Source organism: Vulpes lagopus, chromosome 11, assembly GCF_018345385.1.
Source record: "Vulpes lagopus strain Blue_001 chromosome 11, ASM1834538v1, whole genome shotgun sequence".
In the NCBI taxonomy this organism is placed as follows: domain Eukaryota; kingdom Metazoa; phylum Chordata; class Mammalia; order Carnivora; family Canidae; genus Vulpes; species Vulpes lagopus.
Window position 1 is genome coordinate 33,993,378 of NC_054834.1, and position 18,474 is coordinate 34,011,851.

General features: G+C 38.3%; 1 protein-coding gene across 3 annotated transcripts in view; it reads right to left on the reverse strand.

Annotated features, from left to right (window-relative positions):
• MARK1 (microtubule affinity regulating kinase 1) overlaps positions 1–18,474 on the reverse strand; it is a 115,824-nt gene that overhangs the window by 64,029 nt on the left and 33,321 nt on the right. For all 3 annotated transcript variants that reach the window (XM_041721934.1, XM_041721932.1, XM_041721935.1), the window contains exons 2-3: positions 3,899–4,102; positions 2,678–2,731 (exon numbers count right to left, since the gene is read on the reverse strand). In XM_041721934.1, coding sequence (XP_041577868.1) covers positions 2,678–2,731; positions 3,899–4,102 — 258 coding nt within the window. The remainder of the gene's footprint in view (positions 1–2,677; positions 2,732–3,898; positions 4,103–18,474) is intronic.

Genomic DNA, 18,474 nt, shown 5'->3' on the forward strand with positions numbered 1-18,474 from the left:
ATAGTGAAACAATAGAAAATGTGAATGCAAATTAATAAACAATACGCAGAACATAAACTGCACCCATATGGCTAATAGCTGAAAGCAGCTAACACAAGACTTTGTCATCCATTTATAAGCTAATGTATCGAAGTTTAAAAACCTAGTGTCATTTCTGAGAAAATCATAATTAATCTTACATTTCGAGACATGAACTATAAATAAAATTGCTTCATTGTTTTGCTTTTCTTCCAACATGAATAGGCTGCTTAAAAGATCCACACTGCTTAAAAGATCCCCAGGATCTTTTAAGTTCATAAACCATATCCCAAAAAACTAATTAAAATGTTAGGTGAGACTCATGGCTCAAAGAAGAAGAGGTAAATACAGCATCGAACTCAAATAATTTTTAAATGATGTAAACTCATTAAATTGGATATCATTAATTCAAAACATGTGATACAAATAACATGGGAATATTATTTGAACAACTTCGAAGCCAAATATGTTTAACAATTTCGAAGACCAAACTGTTTTTGAGAGCTTTATAGTTTAGAAGGTTTGAACAGCTGAGATATCAAATTTAGGTTACTTTGTCTATCACTGATGTTAGCAAAGGAAAGTACTATTTCTTATAAATATGTTGCACACAGAAGAGAACATAAAGGATGGGAATCAGCTTAAATTCAGATTAAATCCAGAATAAGATTTAATGAAACACTTTTGGAAACGAGATTAAAATGAATCCTTCTTTCAAATATATGTTATCATTATCTGCTTTTTAATAAGTACATCTATGACATGGACAACATATTTGGTTATTTCTAACCTATAGGACTTCACTGTCAATGCTAAGGAAACCAAACAGATTACTTCTCCTTCCATTATTATTATTATTTTTTAGATATGACTGACTGGGAGATCCTACTGGCCAAATGCTGAATGTTCTACAATGCATAGGAATTAACCAAACCTTGATCTGTTGTTTGTTTATTTTCAAAACTCTTAACTGAGAGCAAATCTATGAGCATAACTGAAAATTATTTTTAAAAAATGACATATACACAGTGTACAGGCTACATTTAGTGAATGTCGAGCTTTCCTTGATTTTCATAGATTAAAGAAAACAAAATTGCCATCATTCTTTATATGCCTATTTGGAAAAGCAACACTTCATCAGCAACATTAGCAGAATTTACAACAGAAATTACTTGTCATCAAGTACATTTTTTAGTTATTCAGATAAATAAAGCAACATTCAGCTTCGCATTTGCATGTTTCAACAAGTGCAACTGTGGTTCTACAGCCTTCTCTGGGTCCCTTTGAGAAAGGCATTGTGGGGGTCATATTACTGTGTATCTAACCAGCAAAACAGGCCTCAAGTAGTTCTAAATGTCACTTAAAATCACTCCGTTTACCAGAGCAACTCACAGATTAATGGAGGAAGAGTGGAAAAGCCAGATGGGCGATGGACAAGGCCACTGGGCACAGTTAAGCACTTTGTGCATTTTTAAAAGATTCTCGGCAGAGGGGTGGCAAAATATGTTCCACTGTGGTGCCAGCCGAGGAAAAAAGAGCATCTTTGGATAATTTATCTGCCCAGAGGGGATGCCTTTTTGTAACTCATACAACTACATCATGATTAGCTAACAGACTGGTGCTAGAAGTTTCTCCCAGAAGACATCCATAAGGTATACGATTTCATAGAGAAAAAGAAGAATGCAGCAAACATTTTGTTCTCCCTTATCAGAAATATCAATGCTATGAAAGTTACATTGATTGTTAAATTTAAAAGGAATCTCAGGAAGTAGTACAAAGACCGATCTCGGAGTAAAAATACATAAAATGAGTTATCTGGCAACTGAGCCAAGTGGGAAAGCCTTGATATCAAAGATCCAAATTTTTAATTTAATACTAAAGTCACAGAAGGTATAGTTAAACACATTATACTACAAAGTTCTTACATTCAGATTCTGTTTTAGGAACTCAAAATTATCTGTCACAATTACATATGTGACCACGATCCTATTACAGTCTAATAAAAACCACAATCCTATACTAATTCGTCATATACAAACTTAACATATATGGCCTAAGTGTTAAAATATTTGCTTCATTTTTAATGTGCTAAAATGTTTATCTGAGAAACTTTTCCAACATAAATAATGAAGCAATCTGAAATAGCTTTCCCAGGTTTAACTAGGGCAATCTCCACCCTAACTCCTTTTCCTCCTCCTGTTTTTTATTTGCACTCTTTGAAGAAGTGCTCAAATTTTTTACTCTATGTTAGCTGAGGGACTAGTTCCTATGGAAGAAGGAAGAAACGCAAGTGAAGCAATAAAAGGAAATCGCCTATGGATAATAGTAACTATAAGTAGGTTTTTAAACAAAGCAGAATCCTGAGTATTTAGAAACAGTTGTTACAAAATTTTATTCTAAAAAAAATTTTTATTCTATTGAATTAAAAGGCATAAATTCCTTTCATATGGTGTATGCATTTGAGTGGTAGATACTTCTCAAACAACTACTTGATAAATATAATTGAAATATTATTAAATATAATTATGTTTTGTGTATCATGTCTTCATACACTGATGAAAATTTTACCTAATGGGAAATTCAGGGTAACTAACTTCACAGAATACCGTATGTTGATAAACTCAAATTCTAATTACTTACTATTAAAATAATTAAATACCTTTTGTAGACTGGTAGGATTTAGCTGAGTTTTGTCTATTATTTTCACAGCAACCTGAAAAAGAGAATCATTAAACTATATATTTGAGAAAACGTATTTTGATGGATTAAAAACTTGTAAAAAGTCTTCATTCCTAACTAAATGTAATCTAGTTGTCTTTGGTGTTCACATAACTAGATGATAAAGTTGAGACAATCTGGCAGCCTTATGATGTATTATTCCATTGACCTAACTCTTTAGCATATCTGATTCTGAGTCAATAAAACAACAGTTTTAGAATTTTTTCCACGTCTCTCCCCTTTAAAGTAAAAATCATTGGTATCTTAATCTTTTACTTATGATCTTAATAAGTCACAATTATCAGAGGGAAGAGGCCTACAAGCTTTCAGTAGTTTAAGTATCATGGGAATAAAATGATTAGAGAACTCAAACTCCAGAGCTTGCTTATAGCAGCAGACTAACCAAATGGATTAAATCTAAGTCTCTGCCTAATAGAGCCTGTGTCTGAACAGTTTCTGGAGCCAGAATGGGCAGAGAGGACTAAAATTAACTGGTACAGAGCTAAAGAAAAACTTATTAAAAACAAATTCTAAGTGAGATCTTCATAATGTCTTAACTGGATCCAGGAAACATGAGGTAATATTAACTGTTTTTTGGTTTTTACTATACCAATTATTAAATATTAGTAATAATTATTAAATACACACATTTTTGCTATATACATACACATAATTTAAAACACATGGGATTTTAGAAACCCAATTCTCCTATTACCTGAGAAAAACATCTGTTTTCAACCGTAGGTACAATATGATCTCTAAACAGACAAAAGTCAGTGGGTGACTTTATACATATTTATACCTAATTTATCAGAAGCAGTAATTAATGAGAACTAACTCTGGCCCTGTGCTTGGGTTGGGGAACAAAGGTAGTCAGAAATGTTTATAGAAACCATATAATGAAGACAGAAGCCTGAGGAAAGCTCATCTGTAGCACATCTGATTTATGAGAGATGCTACATGCAGGGATGAGTCTTTTCTAAATGTTCAAAGGCCAACTTTTTGTGCCATAATATAGCTCTGTCTACAGATGTTCCATTCACACATACCTCAGTGTTTACTATATTTCAAATGTCATTTATTCCCAGCACCAGCTACAGAAAAGATCTGTAACAAGACTCCAGAGAGGTCCAAGTAAATATTAAAAAGCATGAAAACTTACCTCTCTACCAGTTAGGACATGTCTTGCCAATTTCACTTTGGCAAAGTTTCCCTTCCCTATTGTTTTTTGTAAACGATAATTTCCAATGTGAGGCTGCTCGTCTGTTGCTGACGTAATGGAGTTTCTGCACCGGGGAATGTTCTGTCGGCTACTAGATTTGGTAGGCTGGATGTGCGGTTCAGTGTATCCATCCACAGACGTATGCTATGAGAAAGGTTACAAGATTTCACTGTTAATGAAATTACATTTTAAAAAGGACAGTTAAAAAGACTACAAATGAAAAACAAACAAAAAGCAAACAAAAAAGACTACAAATGATTTTCATTAATAAATCAACTTCAATGAAAATACATTGGGCTACATGATTTTTTTTTAATTTTTATTTTTTTTTTTACTTATTTATTCATGAGAGACACAGAGAGAGAGAGAGAGAGAGAGAGAGAGGCAGAGACACAGGCAGAGGGAGAAGCAGGCTTCATGCAGGGAGCCTGATGTGGGATTCGATCCTGGGTCTCTAGGATCAGGCCCTGGGCCGAAGGCAGGCGCTAAACCGTTGAGCCACCCAGGCTGCCCAGGCTACATGATTTTTAAGTGAGAGGATTCTGTTTACAATTTCTACTTGACTTTCGCTCACTTTGCCGGGGGGGAATATAACTATTTAAAATAAAATGTTCAGGAGCGCCTGGTGGCTGTCACTTAAGCATCTGCCTTCAGGTAGTGACCTCGGGGTCCTGAGGTCCAGTCCTCCGTGGGGCTCCCTGCTTCTCCCTCTATCCTCTACTCCTCTCCGCTGCTTGTAATCTCTCTCATGCTTGCTGTCTCTCTCTCAAAAAAATACAATCTTTAAAAAAATGAAATTTTCTTCATAACTATACAGAGAGAGTGAGCCTGTGTATGAATAGGGGGGAGAAGGTGGGAGGGAAGAGGCAAAGGGGAGGGAGAGGGAGACAGAATCCCAAGCAGGCTACACGCCCAGCACAGAGCCCAGCACAGAGCCCGATGTGGGGCTCGATTTCTTAACCCTGACATCATGTCCTGAGCCAAAATCAAGAGTTGGATCAACTGAGCCACTCAGGAGCTCCTAGGTATATGCTTTTTTTTTTTTTTTTAAGATTTTATTATTTATTTGTTTGTTTTAAAGATTTATTATTTATTCATTCATTTATTTTATTTATTCTCATTTATCTCTGAGAGACACACAGAGAGAGGCAGAGACACGGGCAGAGGGAGAAGCAGGCTTCCTGTGGTGACCCTGATGCAGACTCAATCCCAAAACCCTGGAATCACACCCCAAGCCAAAGGCAGATGCTCAACCACTGGGCCACCCAGGTGTCCCTAGGTATGAGCTTTTGATTTAAAAAATAATAAAGAGATAGACAGAAGCCATACAGACCATGACTCCTCTAAGGGTATATCACCCCTTTAAGCTGAGATGACAACACAGCGCAGGACTGCTTCACTAAAAGGGCAGACCGTCTTTAAAGCCAAGACAAACAAGTTCATAAATACAGTTCTGTTTCTCCAAACTGGCCCCATTACTTGTCACACTCACTCTTCCATTTGCTGGCATCCAGTGCAGTCAATCGACCACCCAGTTGCCTGTTTCAGGCATCCTAATGTGCCCCTGCCCAAGCCCCTCACTCAGTTCCCCAGGCCTAACCCAGAGCCTCAGCCCTGCCTGCCCGACCTGATGCCCACTGCACTCCTCCTCAGCGCTACTCTCCAGCAAAGGACCCCTGTGTCTCGCAGTCCCACACTAGCAACAACCACTGTGGGTCCTGTTCAAGGGCAGGCTCAGCACCTGGAATCCCAAGACCAGACTGTTTAACCAGCTCCGGATGCTCCTGCTCTTGGTTCAGTGTTGCCCTCATTCTGACACACAGACGTTTCTAGCAGTTTTTGTGAGAACATAGATTCACACATAATAAACGTTAACATCTTTCTCCAACTAACTTCTTTAAAATAGCTGAAGATGGGTGGCACAAATTGACAAAAGAAAGGAGTGTTTTTTATTTGCGAGGTAAGTGATTTGGCCTTTGCTGTCCTGCCTACACAACTGTAAGCTTGTCTAAAAAATTTTGAGCAGAAAATTTCTTAAAGGCAGTATTAAGGATGACTCCATATACCAATCTCACACAAAGCATGACTCAAAGTCATTTTCCCATTTGTTATTATTTAAGGATTAAAAAAAAAAAACAGGAGAAAATCAAATTATGTATGTAAAAGACTCCATAAAACACAAGATCTCCACTTTCAGATTTTTTTCAACTCAGGGCAAATTAAAGGGTTGTCTCTGTGTCTTACACACACCTGCAGCCTCAGGCCTCATCGTGAACTAGCGCCTCATTTGTGTATTCTCACAGCAAACTGCTTTCATGTATCTCATCACCCACTCCACTGTACTATCATTATACACTTACTTCTCTGTCTCTGCCACCCTACCACGAGCAATTTGAGGACAGGGATGTTTTCCTTTCATTTTTATATACTCACCACATTGCAGAGCGCCAGACACAGAGGAAAGGCTCAATAAATCAAGAAGTCTCAAAGTGTTGTCCCTGAACCAGCACCATCAGCATCATCTGGAAACTTGTTAGAAATGCAAATTCTCTGGCCCTGTTCCAGGCCAGTAGGAAATTCTGGGGGTGGGCCCAGCAATCTGTGTTCTAACAAGTCCTCTGGGTGATTCTGATGCATACTGAAGTCTGAAAACTACTGCAATAAATAACATAATTAGTAGGTAAATACAAAGTTATTCACTGCCTTTTAGAGACTTTTCTATTATCTGAGCACAAACAAGAGATGTTAATTATAATCAATTTCTAAGCATTAACAAGTTGCTATACTCTTTCCCATAAACAGTACTTCTCTAAACTTGTTCTGCAGGGAATGTGGACCTGTCCATCCTTCAAGATTTAATTTTATCTCCTTCTCAAAGAAGATTCCTATGTCTTTCCAGAAAGCAGAGGTGATTCCCTCTCTCTTCTGTTGCTATTTTTATGTCCAATACAAATTTCTACTACTAGAACTATCACACCATCTTCTAAGTATGTGTCCGTGGTCTGTTTTCACTGTTAGGCCTGAAGCTCCATAAGCCTAACATAAGATAAGATAACTTAAGATAGTGTTTGGCACACCAAAGGCACCTAGTAAATAAAAGCTAAATCGAAGGCACTGGGGGCCCTTGTACTCCTGATGGCCGGGAGAGAAGAACTTCTGAGGAATGATTCCTTGCAGTGCAGATCTTTGATGTGTAAAATACCCACCTCCCAATGCTAGTTGCAAGGCACATCCTGTCATTAAACTATGACAGACTGCATTACTGGCCTCAAATTTCATGCCCTTCTGTTGCCATGTAACTCTCCAATGTCCTTCCACTGAGAGTAGGGCTTAGTTTCCTGCTCTTTGGGGGCTCAGTCACATGATCTGATCTGGCCAAAAGAATGAGCTGGAAGTGACAGTATAGCTAGTCCCAAGCTAGTCATCAAGAGACTCTGCTGTGTTTCAGATTGCTCTCTTAAGCTTCTGCCATCACCCTGAGAAGGCCTTGCCCAGGCTGACACCAGAAGAAAGATAAGAAATACATGGAGTAGAGCCACTCCCAGCTGAGCCCAGATTAAATCAACTGGTTCCCCAGATGACCCACGGACTCATGAGAAATGATATACGCTTGTCAGTTTAAGCCACTGAGTGCTGGATGGTCTATTACACAGCAAGGCCAGCTGATACACACAGTTATCACTATTTTTATTTTTTTAAATTTATTTTTCTTTTTTTTTAATCACTATTTTTAAATCCAGAGGTAAACATAAAGGAACAATAAACAATTAGGGGATTCTTATCAAACATGTTCAAATTCTAGTACTCTGCAACCAAAAAAAGGGGTTGCTAGATAATCAATTCCCTAATGAACTCTTTTTTTTAAAGATTTATTTATTTATTTATTTATTTATTTATTTATTTATTTATTTATTTATGATAGACATAGAGAGAGAGAGAGAGAGACAGAGAGAGAGAGAGAGAGGGAGGCAGAGACACAGGAGGAGGGAGAAGCAGGCTCCATGCTGGGAGCCTGACGTGGGACTCGATCCTGGGACTCCAGGACCACGCCCTGGGCCAAAGGCAGGCGCCAAACCGCTGAGCCACCCAGGGATCCCCCCTAATGAACTCTTGATCAAATAAGCTACATATGGGTAGACTCCTTAACTTTTTTGTATCCCCAGCAAGTACAGTGAAAAAGAGGGGTCAGCAAACTTTTTTTGTAAAAAGCTGCATAATAAATTATTTAGGCTTTGTAGACCATATACTGTCTCTGTTGCATATGCATTCCCCCCCCCCCCCAGCTTCTTAAAAATTTAAGAACCTTTCTTAGTTCAGGGTCATAACAAAAAAACACCAAAAGGCTGGATTTGGCCCCTTGGATAACACACGACCCCTAGTATAACATATCATATTTTGGGATGCAGGATTAAATTGTTTCTGGATGATCCTACTATCAGAATAGGAGATTCTAGGAAAAGCATGAGTATGGTATGTCTGTACCTGGAGAGCAGAGGAGAGTATAGAGGGCTCATCTAAAAATATTATTTTTTCTCACCCCACCACCTAAGTTGGAAAAGGTAGCATATTCTCCAAAATCCTTTTTAAAAATAAATCTCTTAACTTTCAACATTAAGCATGATCATTTTATGAGCCACCCAACTTATTCAGAATGCATTTGAGTCTTAAATTATAAGTTAAAATAGAATATATAGAAAATATTTTATATATATTTTTTAAGATTTTATTTATTCATGAGACACACAGAGAGAGAGAGAGAGAGAGAGAGAGAGAGAGAGAGAGAGACAGGCAGAGGGAAAAGCAGGTTCCCTCTGGGGAGCCTGATGTGGGGCTTGATCCCAGGATCCCGGGATCACGACCTGAGCCAAAGGCAGACGCTCAACCACTGAGCCACTCAGGTGCCCCTCTTATGTAACTGATTATAAAACACCCATCCAAAAAGTACCTCCCTCAAAAGCCCATCTTTTCTTAGGATTGCCACAGCACCACTCAGGAGCAAACTCTTTTCCTGAAGAAACTCTTTGAAGAATAATTTGGAATAACTGATCTCATTCCTTTCTATCAACAGCTTAACTCTCAAATAAAAAACCTAGCAAGGATATGAATTCAGCTCATGCTGGATTAAACAGTGAGTTTAAGAACTATCTCAGCCCCAGGGCTACTAGGTATAAGAAATTATGTTAGCTTAATTATAGAATATCTACAAGTTTTGGTCCCCTGAAACCACAAGTTTAGATCTTGGCATTTCCTTCTTCAAATTGTCCACTCAAGCTTGCCGGAAGTGTGCAGCATATTCAAAGTAATTAAAGGTCATAGTTTCATTAGCTCTTCAACCCTATGTCCCATGGATCCACATTCCAATTCTTCAATAATAGAATTTCTCGTGTCTTCAATATCAACTGAAATGACATGAATTTTTCTACTCACTAGCTATGCATTCTTTGGCAAGCTGTTTAACCTTTATGTGCCTGTTTCCTTATCAGACAAACTGCTAGAAATCATGTCTTTGGAGCAGGGAGGGGGAACCTTAAGGCAGCCACAATACATGCAAAGGAATGACAATTCAAATGGCAGCTCGCTTTTCATTAGAAACAATGGAGGTCAGGTGACTACACAAGATTTTTGACGTGCTGAAAAAAACCCAAAACCAAACTGAAACCCCCAATTCTTTATCCAGTGAAAATATTCTTCAAGAAAGCAAGCAAAAACATCTTTAGATGAACAAGAGCTGAAAGAATTTGCTGCCAGAAGACATACAGTAAATGAAATGCTAAAGAAAGTTTTTCTGCCTAAAGGGAAATGACCATAGATGGTAACCTGAATCTACACAAAGGAACAAAGGAATAAAGAACTCTGGAAATAAGGAAATATGAGGGTAAGTATAAACAAGTATGTATTTTTTTAATCTCTTAATTTCTTTAAAAGACATATGACTGTTTAAAGAAAAAATTATAACACCATATTAATGGAGTTTGTAGCATAAGCAGACATGAGTATATGTGAAAATAGAAATACGAAGGCAAGGAGAATTTAAATACTCTACAAAACTTACATTTTACCTGAATGAGTACAATATTAACCCTATGGGGACTGAAATACTATACGAATGCATTCTTTAATCTCTAGAGCAACCACTGAATAAAATGCACTAAAAGAAAGGCAGAGACATAGGTAAGAAGTCAAAAGAGGAATTGAAATGGAATACTAAAAAATACTGATTAACTCAAAAGTAGTCAAGAAGGGAAGAGAGGAATAACACAATGACAACAAACAGATGGGACAAAAACAAAAGAGCAAATTATAGACTTACCAAACAGATCAATAATTATATTTAACATAAACTAATTATTTCAATTCAAAGAGATTATGAAGTGAACTTTTGAAAAAGGCCCAAATGTACACTGTCCCCAAGGGATGCACTGCTAGTATGGATACACAGAAAGTAAAATTATGGGGAAAGAAAAACACTGTATACGCAAACACCAAGCAAAAGAGAAGTAGGGATGCTGTAATAATGTCCAACAAATCAGACTTCAACGTTGACAAGGAGTACTGTTAGCAACGAAGTAAAAAGACACACCACCTAATGATAAAAGAGCCAACTCATGGAAGGTAGACATAATAATCCTAAATATAATTATGTAGGTCCTTAATAACTAGAGTTCCAACAGGCAAAGTGATGGAACAAAGTACACAAATCCATGACCATGACTAGAGATTTTAACACCACTCTCTCAAAACAACCACACACATACATGTCTCGAGGTGAATTTTCAAGTGGCAAAATAGTGAATGGTTTCAGTGAAAATAGCAGCTTTATGAATGACAAAAACTTTTAAATAGCAGAAAAAGAATGCTTATTGAAAATGGAAGGCCTGTGGTTTCTCTTCCTGTGTTCCTACGGCAGCCAGGACATTTCTTTATACGCACTTTATATACAGTGGTTGCTTTTTTTTTTTTTTTTTAAACTACTTCCTACTAAATCTGTGAGCATCTAAGTGGTAAAGCACTATATCTTATATTTCTTAATCAAACAGTGGTTACTGCATGGAATGGACCCACTTGGTATATTATCTCTTACTGTAAATATCCCAGCTAAATTACAAATAGAAAAAAATCTATTTTATCTCACATATTAAAACCTATTTCAATGAGATGTCAATTGATTTGATGAGAGTCATTACTAAAACAAAATGCCTCCAAAACTTTGATAGCTACTGTCTTATGCATTGCATGAATGCAAAGGGCAGAGCTGCACAGTATGGTGACCATGCCTGCCCTGAATAAGTAACTGCATAATTTTTCAAACTTCAATATTATAAGTGATGTTTTAGCTGATTATTTTTAGGAATGGGTATGATTTTTTGTTTATTATTTTTTAAGATTTATTTTTTATTTTTAAGATAAAAATGTCATTTTTTTGTGTCATGAGAGACACAAAAAGAGGCAGTGACATAGGCAGAGGAGAAGCAGGCTCCCTGTGGGCAGCCTGTTGCAGGACTCCATCCCAGGACCCCGGGATCAGGCCCTGAGCCAAAGGCAGACACTCAACCGCTGAGCCACCCAGGCATCCCAAGATTTGATTGTTTATTTGAGAGACAGAGAACATGAGCTTGTGAGCAGGAGAGGGGGGTAGAGGAGTAGAGGGGGAGGGGGGAGAGGGGAAGAGACACACACATACACAGACACACACACACACACACACACACACACACACACACAAGCAGACTCCCTGCTGAGTCAGGAGCCCAACTCGGGGATTGATCCCAAGACTCTAAGATCATGATCTGAGCTGAAACCAAGAGTCAGAGCCTTAACCAACTGAGCCACCCAGGTGCCTCCCAAAATAGGTATGATTTTTAAACCTTAAAAGGATGATACCAATGAAAAAAAGCGACCAATACAGTTTATGAACAGAGGTCTAAGGAACCAAAAGACTATTTTTGCCAACACCACACAACATATTAAAGAATTATCATTATAGTCAATTAGGGATATGACCAGAAGGAAAAGTTAACTCTATATGAGAAAAACATTACACTTTATCACCAAATTTGAAAAACACGGAGTAGTACTAAGTGATATGCCTAAAAACCAGAAACAAGGATAGTCCATCAAACATTCTTGCACTCAACATGACAGTAATGCTAAATAGACCAGTAGACCAGCAATGCCTTTTTTTTTTTTTTAAGATTTTACTTATTTATTCATGAGAGGACAGAGATGCAGACACATAAGCAGAGGGAGAAGCAGATTCCCTGTGGGGTGCCTGATAAGGGACTTGATCCCAGAACCCCAGGATCAGGACCTGAGCTGAAGGAAGACGAAGGAAGACGCTAAACCACTAAGTCACCCAGGCGACCCCCAGCAATGCTTTTTAAGAAGAGGAAAGTATACAAAAGAAAGATTTATATGTGTCATCTTTCCACCTCTGCCATGAATATAAACACAGGAAATGCAATAAATCAATAAATCATCTTTTGGAAGTAGTGCTTAAGTTTAACAAAGTTACAAGAGAGAGGAAACATCCTTGATAACTCCTGACTTTCTGCATGAATCACCTGGTGTGTTGGAACTCCCCCTTTCACATTCAGCTTAGACATTACCTCCCAGGAAAAGTCCTCCAATCACATCAATCTCCCAGTCTCCAATCAGCTAAGCTAGAGTCAAAACTAAGCCCATTTCTGGTCTTTCTAGTTATTTCTAGCAGTGCACTGCCCCAAATTTTGAAATGAATTTTTATTAAAATGATATAGGCACATGGTCAAAAAAGTAAAGGAACCCTAAGAGGTTACTAAGAAAACATCAGTCCCCTGCACCACCCTCCAAACTCCAAGTTTGCCTCCTAGAGTCCTTCCTTTAGCTTTTCCTTCCAATTTTTGCTTCGATGTTTCTAAACATACTGCTTGCATTGCTACTTCTTGATTCATCGGTCACAGACATTCTCTCAGTTTCCTATTAACGGTCAATGAGGATTAAGATCTTTTAGCTCTCCTTCTCCTCCCGTCATCCTCCTAATGCAATATAATCAAATTTTCAGTTAAAAAGTATTGTGTTTACATGATTAGGACTTGTAAATATGAACTCACTGGGAGCCAAGTATTATATTACACTGCTTTCTATTAAATTTCTTTTTTGTCAGCTTCACAGTGATGTAAATAATACACAATGAAATTCACCAAATGTAAGCATACAATAGTTGTGACAAACATGTAAAGTCACAAAACACAACAATTAACATGTAAAATAGGTGATCATGTGAGAAGTTCCTGTGCCCAGCCTGCCCTGTCAATGTCCTCCTCTCAGTGATCTGCTTTTTGATACTATACTTTTGTCTTTTCTAGACTATTAGGGAAATAGGTCATGCCACACAGTTTAACCCTTCAAGTTCATTGTTAATTACTGACATATTTGGAGTGTTTCTAAATTTTGTTTGTGTTTGAAGTTTAATTTAATTTTTCCTATATTCATCAGATTTTCTTTGTTCCTTTATTTTCTCCTGTGTCTATTCCACTGGTGGTTCTGTAAAAAGTATTAGGGGTAAAAGTCAAGGTGCAGTGGGCTGAGGGGCCAATGGGGAATGATACGGAGGTAGTGAGTGCAGATAACGCCCCTGACAAGGTTGACCTTGAAGACAGGGCAACAGTGTGACAGCTGGGGAAGAAAGAGGGTGCGCTCCAGGGAGGTTCTTGTTTATCTGCTTGTTTAAAGATGAGAAGAGACTGGAGCATGTTTCAATCTCAAGGGAAGGATCCAGCAGAGAGAGAGAAGCTGATGAGGCAGGAAAGTGGAAAGATTCAGAGCACATGGAGGGACTGCCCTTAAGCAGGAAGAAAGACACTTCTTCCCTGTAACAAGCAGGAAGGAAGAGAAGCCAAATCTAGATGTAGAAACGCTCAAACACTGGATAGTAGGAAGTTGAGGGAGTTCCAGTCTGACGGCTTACTTTCTCTCTGTGCTTGGAGGTAAAGTCATCTGCTAGGAGTGAAGAGAGGCCACACAGGTTCACAGAGAGTAACAAAGATCTGAAACAGTTTCTGTAGAAAAAGGAAAAATGAGTCACCCAAAGAGGTGACTAGAGGGGCTGCTGCTGGGCAGTACTGACAGTTGAGATGAGAATGGTACCCACAAATTCATCGTGGCTCTCACCTGCACCACTGAGTCTTTTTAAAAAATTTTCATTTATTTATTTATTTATTTATTTATTTATTCATTCATTCATTCATTCATTCATTCATTCATTTATTTGAGAGAGACACAGACAGAGAGAACATGAACACAAGCAGGGGGAGTAGCAGGCAGAGGGAGAGGGAGAAGCAGGACCCTGGGGGACCATGACCTGAGCTGAAGGCAGACGCTTAACTGACTGGCCACCCAGGCACCCTGCACTGAGTCATTTTCTCCAACAATACCCAAATGCCCACAGACTGGTTACTGAGGAGGCAGACATATGAGTTCATCCTGGTCTGGAGTTTGACAGACACGTACCAACAGAGAGAAAGCAGCAACGTGAGTTCAGTTATTGGTGAGTTACAGAAGTGATGGCCCATAAAATCTAAGTTGGATAGTGAAGGGGAAGACAAAAAAAAAAAAAAAAAAAAGAGTTGATGGATAGGGAGAGGTAGAGGCCAATATACTGAAAGGCTAGATGAGATCAGAAAATGATTAAGGGAAGGCCACCAAGAAGAAAGCCGCTCGATGGCCAGGTACTTGCAGTCAGAAGTATGGGGGGCTGGATTAGCGATACTGGAAGGACAGCTGCCAGGTGCAACTAGCATAGGATGTTTTATTTAAAAAGCACCAAGAATTGTTCTGCCTTTTTTCCCAAATATGTTCTTACATGTGCCTGTTCTATATTTTAAAGGAGTGTGCACTGAGCTTCAAAACCACATTATTAGAATGATCTATGATTTTCATTGGTTACGTTATTCAATTAAAGCTTCTCACACCCCTGTATTTCTTTTTTTTTTTTTGAACCCCTGTATTTCTTTCTCAGATTTGCTTTTATCTAGTTTGCAAATTTTTCAGGTAGGTGTGCATATGATGGACTTTCTGAATCACTGCAGCTCACACTTCTTTAAGTTCACATATAAAACAGCTGTATACAGAATAGGTACAAAGGAACTTTCCCCCACTTCTTTCTAGACTTGTTCTAGAAGGCTATGAATCATGATTTACTGATAAGCAGAAAGTCATTATAATTAAATTGTGATCCATGGATGACAAAACAATAAAAGAGAGAGGAAACTGTACCGAATTTCCAAGTGACAAAATTTTGCCAAGATTTACCTAAGGAATAGACAGATACAATGGAGAATTAGTGATACGTCAATGCCAATGTCAATCTCTCCTGTCAATAAGGAAATAGTGGTATTTTAACACCAGAAACAAGTTGGATCTCTAGGAGTGATGCATCACTCCCTACACCAAAATAAATCTTTAAATGATTAAGGATATAAATGGAAAAACAAAAAACACAAAGAAGCCACAAAAGTAAGCACTAGAAAAAAATAAATGATAAGCTAGCAGCTATTTTTATAGTCGGGGAAATGCTTTCTTTCCTGAGAATGACACACAACAGAAGCCAGAAAATTTTTTTTTGTTAAATTTGATGCCATAAACTTAAAGAACAATGCACTGGACTCTTTTAAAAACTCCCCTTAAATCAAGTAAAGAGATAAACAATAGATGGAGTAAAAAAAGTATTTGTAATGTGGCAGATAAATGGTTAATTTTTAAATACTAAAACCTTTGACAAATCAGCAAAAAAATATTCATGAGAAAATGAAGCAAAGAATAGATATCAGTAGTCCACATAAAAGGACATATGCGGGATCCCTGGGTGGCGCAGCAATTTGGCGCCTGCCTTTGGCCCAGGGTGCAATCCTGGAGACTCGGGATCGAATCCCACATCAGGCTCCCGGTGCATGGAGCCTGCTTCTCCCTCTGCCTATGTCTCTGCCTCTCTCTCTCTCTCTGTGACTACCATAAATAAATAAAGATTAAAAAAAATGTTTAAAAAAAAAGGATATATGCATGACTTTTAAACATATGAAAGCATAGTCCATCATAAGTTAAACATAAATTAAAAGTACAATGAAATACTAATTTTCATTTATCAGATTAGCAAAGATTAGAGTTTGACAGATTAGAGTTTGGTTAGTATATTGTAGTACAAGTACACACACTCATATATCATAGATCAAAGTGAAAACTAACACAAATTCTACGTTAAAGGAGTTTGGCAACATCTATTATTAAAGAAATTCCTATAATCATTGGGCTAGAAATTTACTTCTGGCAATTTACAGAGTCACAAATGAGCTTAAAAAATAAATGCATACAAAGATATTTACTGCAGCACTTTATGTAATAGCAAAAGACAGAAAGCATAAATGTCCATCAGTAGAGGACTATGTATATATGGTATGCTCTCTGTCAATGTGCATATGCTTATGTGTGGAAGCATCACAGATTTCAGTAAGCATGAGCATAGAATATGTCCAGAAGATTACCTAAGAGACACAACATAAGTAGTTCTGTCTAGGGAGGGAACTAGGGGACTGGGAAATGTGGAAATCAGAGTAAAGGGAACAATGTCTTTTCCTAATGTAACTTATTAATATTTGGAGTATTGTTCTATATGCACATATGTTAAACATTCAGCATAATAAAACAAGCATTTAAGACATTTTACCTAAGAGAATAGGTGAAGGGTAGTGGGAAGCAGCATTTACTGAATGTCCACTATGCACTATAAATTGTTAGACTGGTTGAATAACTTCCCCAAAATTCAATCTAATAATTAGTTGCATTATTGGGATTCACCCTCAGGTGTTTATTACTATAAACATAGAGACATTTTTAAAAATTCATATCTGAAGTACAGCTTCGAGGACAAATAGAACGACAGCGTAACTCCTTCTGTAGAACTCACCACAATAAAGTTGAAAAGAAACAAGTTATAGGCGACACCTGGGTGGCTCAGCAGTTGAGTGTCTGCCTTCAGCTCAGGGCATGATCCTGGGATCCCAGGATCGAGTCCCACATCGGCTCCATGGGTGGAGCCTGCTTCTCCTTCTGCCTATGTCTGCCTCTCTGTGTGTCTTTCATGAATAAATAAATAAAATATTTTTTAAAAAGAAACAAACTTTAGTATTTATTAATGAAGCCACACCCCATTCTTCAAACTCCAACTTAAATTAAATGATAACTGGCCAGTTTCAGAGGGGTCTTATTAATAGACCCTAAGTAGGAAGGATGATGACCAGATGCCTAGGCAGACCACAGGAGAAATGGCAAGAAGACTAATATTTGGTGCCTGAAAAAAAGAATCACATGGTAAGATTACCTTAACTTTTTCCAACTCAACTTCCTAACTAGTAAAAAGCATGATAAATCTGCTCATTCCTAAAAGACCAAAATCCAAGGAGCATCCCCCTATGGGCTAGATGTAACTCCCAAATCCTTAATACTCAGTAAAACTGTTCTAAGAAAAATACACCCTACCTGAGGTCACCTGTTCCCTCCTGCCCCGCTGCATCATAGTCTCATCCCCTAACCACTCACCACCTCCTCCAAGCTGCTGAAGACCTGAAAAGGGACTGTGAACCTATGAACACTTATACCTAGCTGTCAATTCAAGCTCTGTTTCCAAGAAATGGAAAGGTAAATCAAGGGGAACCCACCCACACTATTCTTGAGCAAATAGAAAGTCTAGATCAAACTCCCCATTCCAAGGATGAACTATAAATACAAGGTTGCAACACTGTAGCTCTGCTTAGACACTGGAGAGTAGAGGAAGGGAGGACCCCTCTAGGAGCTGAGCACTTACAGAGAACGTGTCCTCTTCACCCGCTCATCATTTACAGGGCAGATTCTGCTCGTGCCAGAGGGCCATGGTTGGTCAGTCTTGCCAATAGCCAAAAGCAAGATGCCAAGAGGATGAGATCAAAGTTCTGAAGATGGATCTTCAGGACACGGACAAGGAGAAATCCCACTGGTCTCTTTTTCTGTGACATGGGCATTTGCCTCCTGCCACTCCCAGTTACGCTTTGTTGCTCAAATACCCCTCTGCAGTAATACCCCAGACCAGGGGCTCACCAAACCTCACTGACCAGAGCAAACACAAGCACTCTTTCCTCTTTCAGGGTCTCCTTCTATTCTCTAGAACCCCGAGGACAGTGCCAACAAGCTGAGATTGTGGGTCGTTCACCACAACAAGTATTAAAGTCGTATTCTCCAGATATTACCAACGGGGCTCTGGTGGCTCCCAAAATGACCTCACCGTTGTGGCATCAACTGCAACCAGTTGTTGGCTGATCAAAGCCATTCACAGCCTCTAGGTGATGGTCACTGCTAAGAAAACTGATCATCTACCCTCTGGCTTAAAGGAGCAAGAAATGGAAGACTATCTGATGAGATTAAAATGTTGTAATCTGCCCCTTGAATTATACTCATTTTTTACATCTACTATTCCATTCCTGATGCAAGAGCTGTTACAAACAATATCTTAT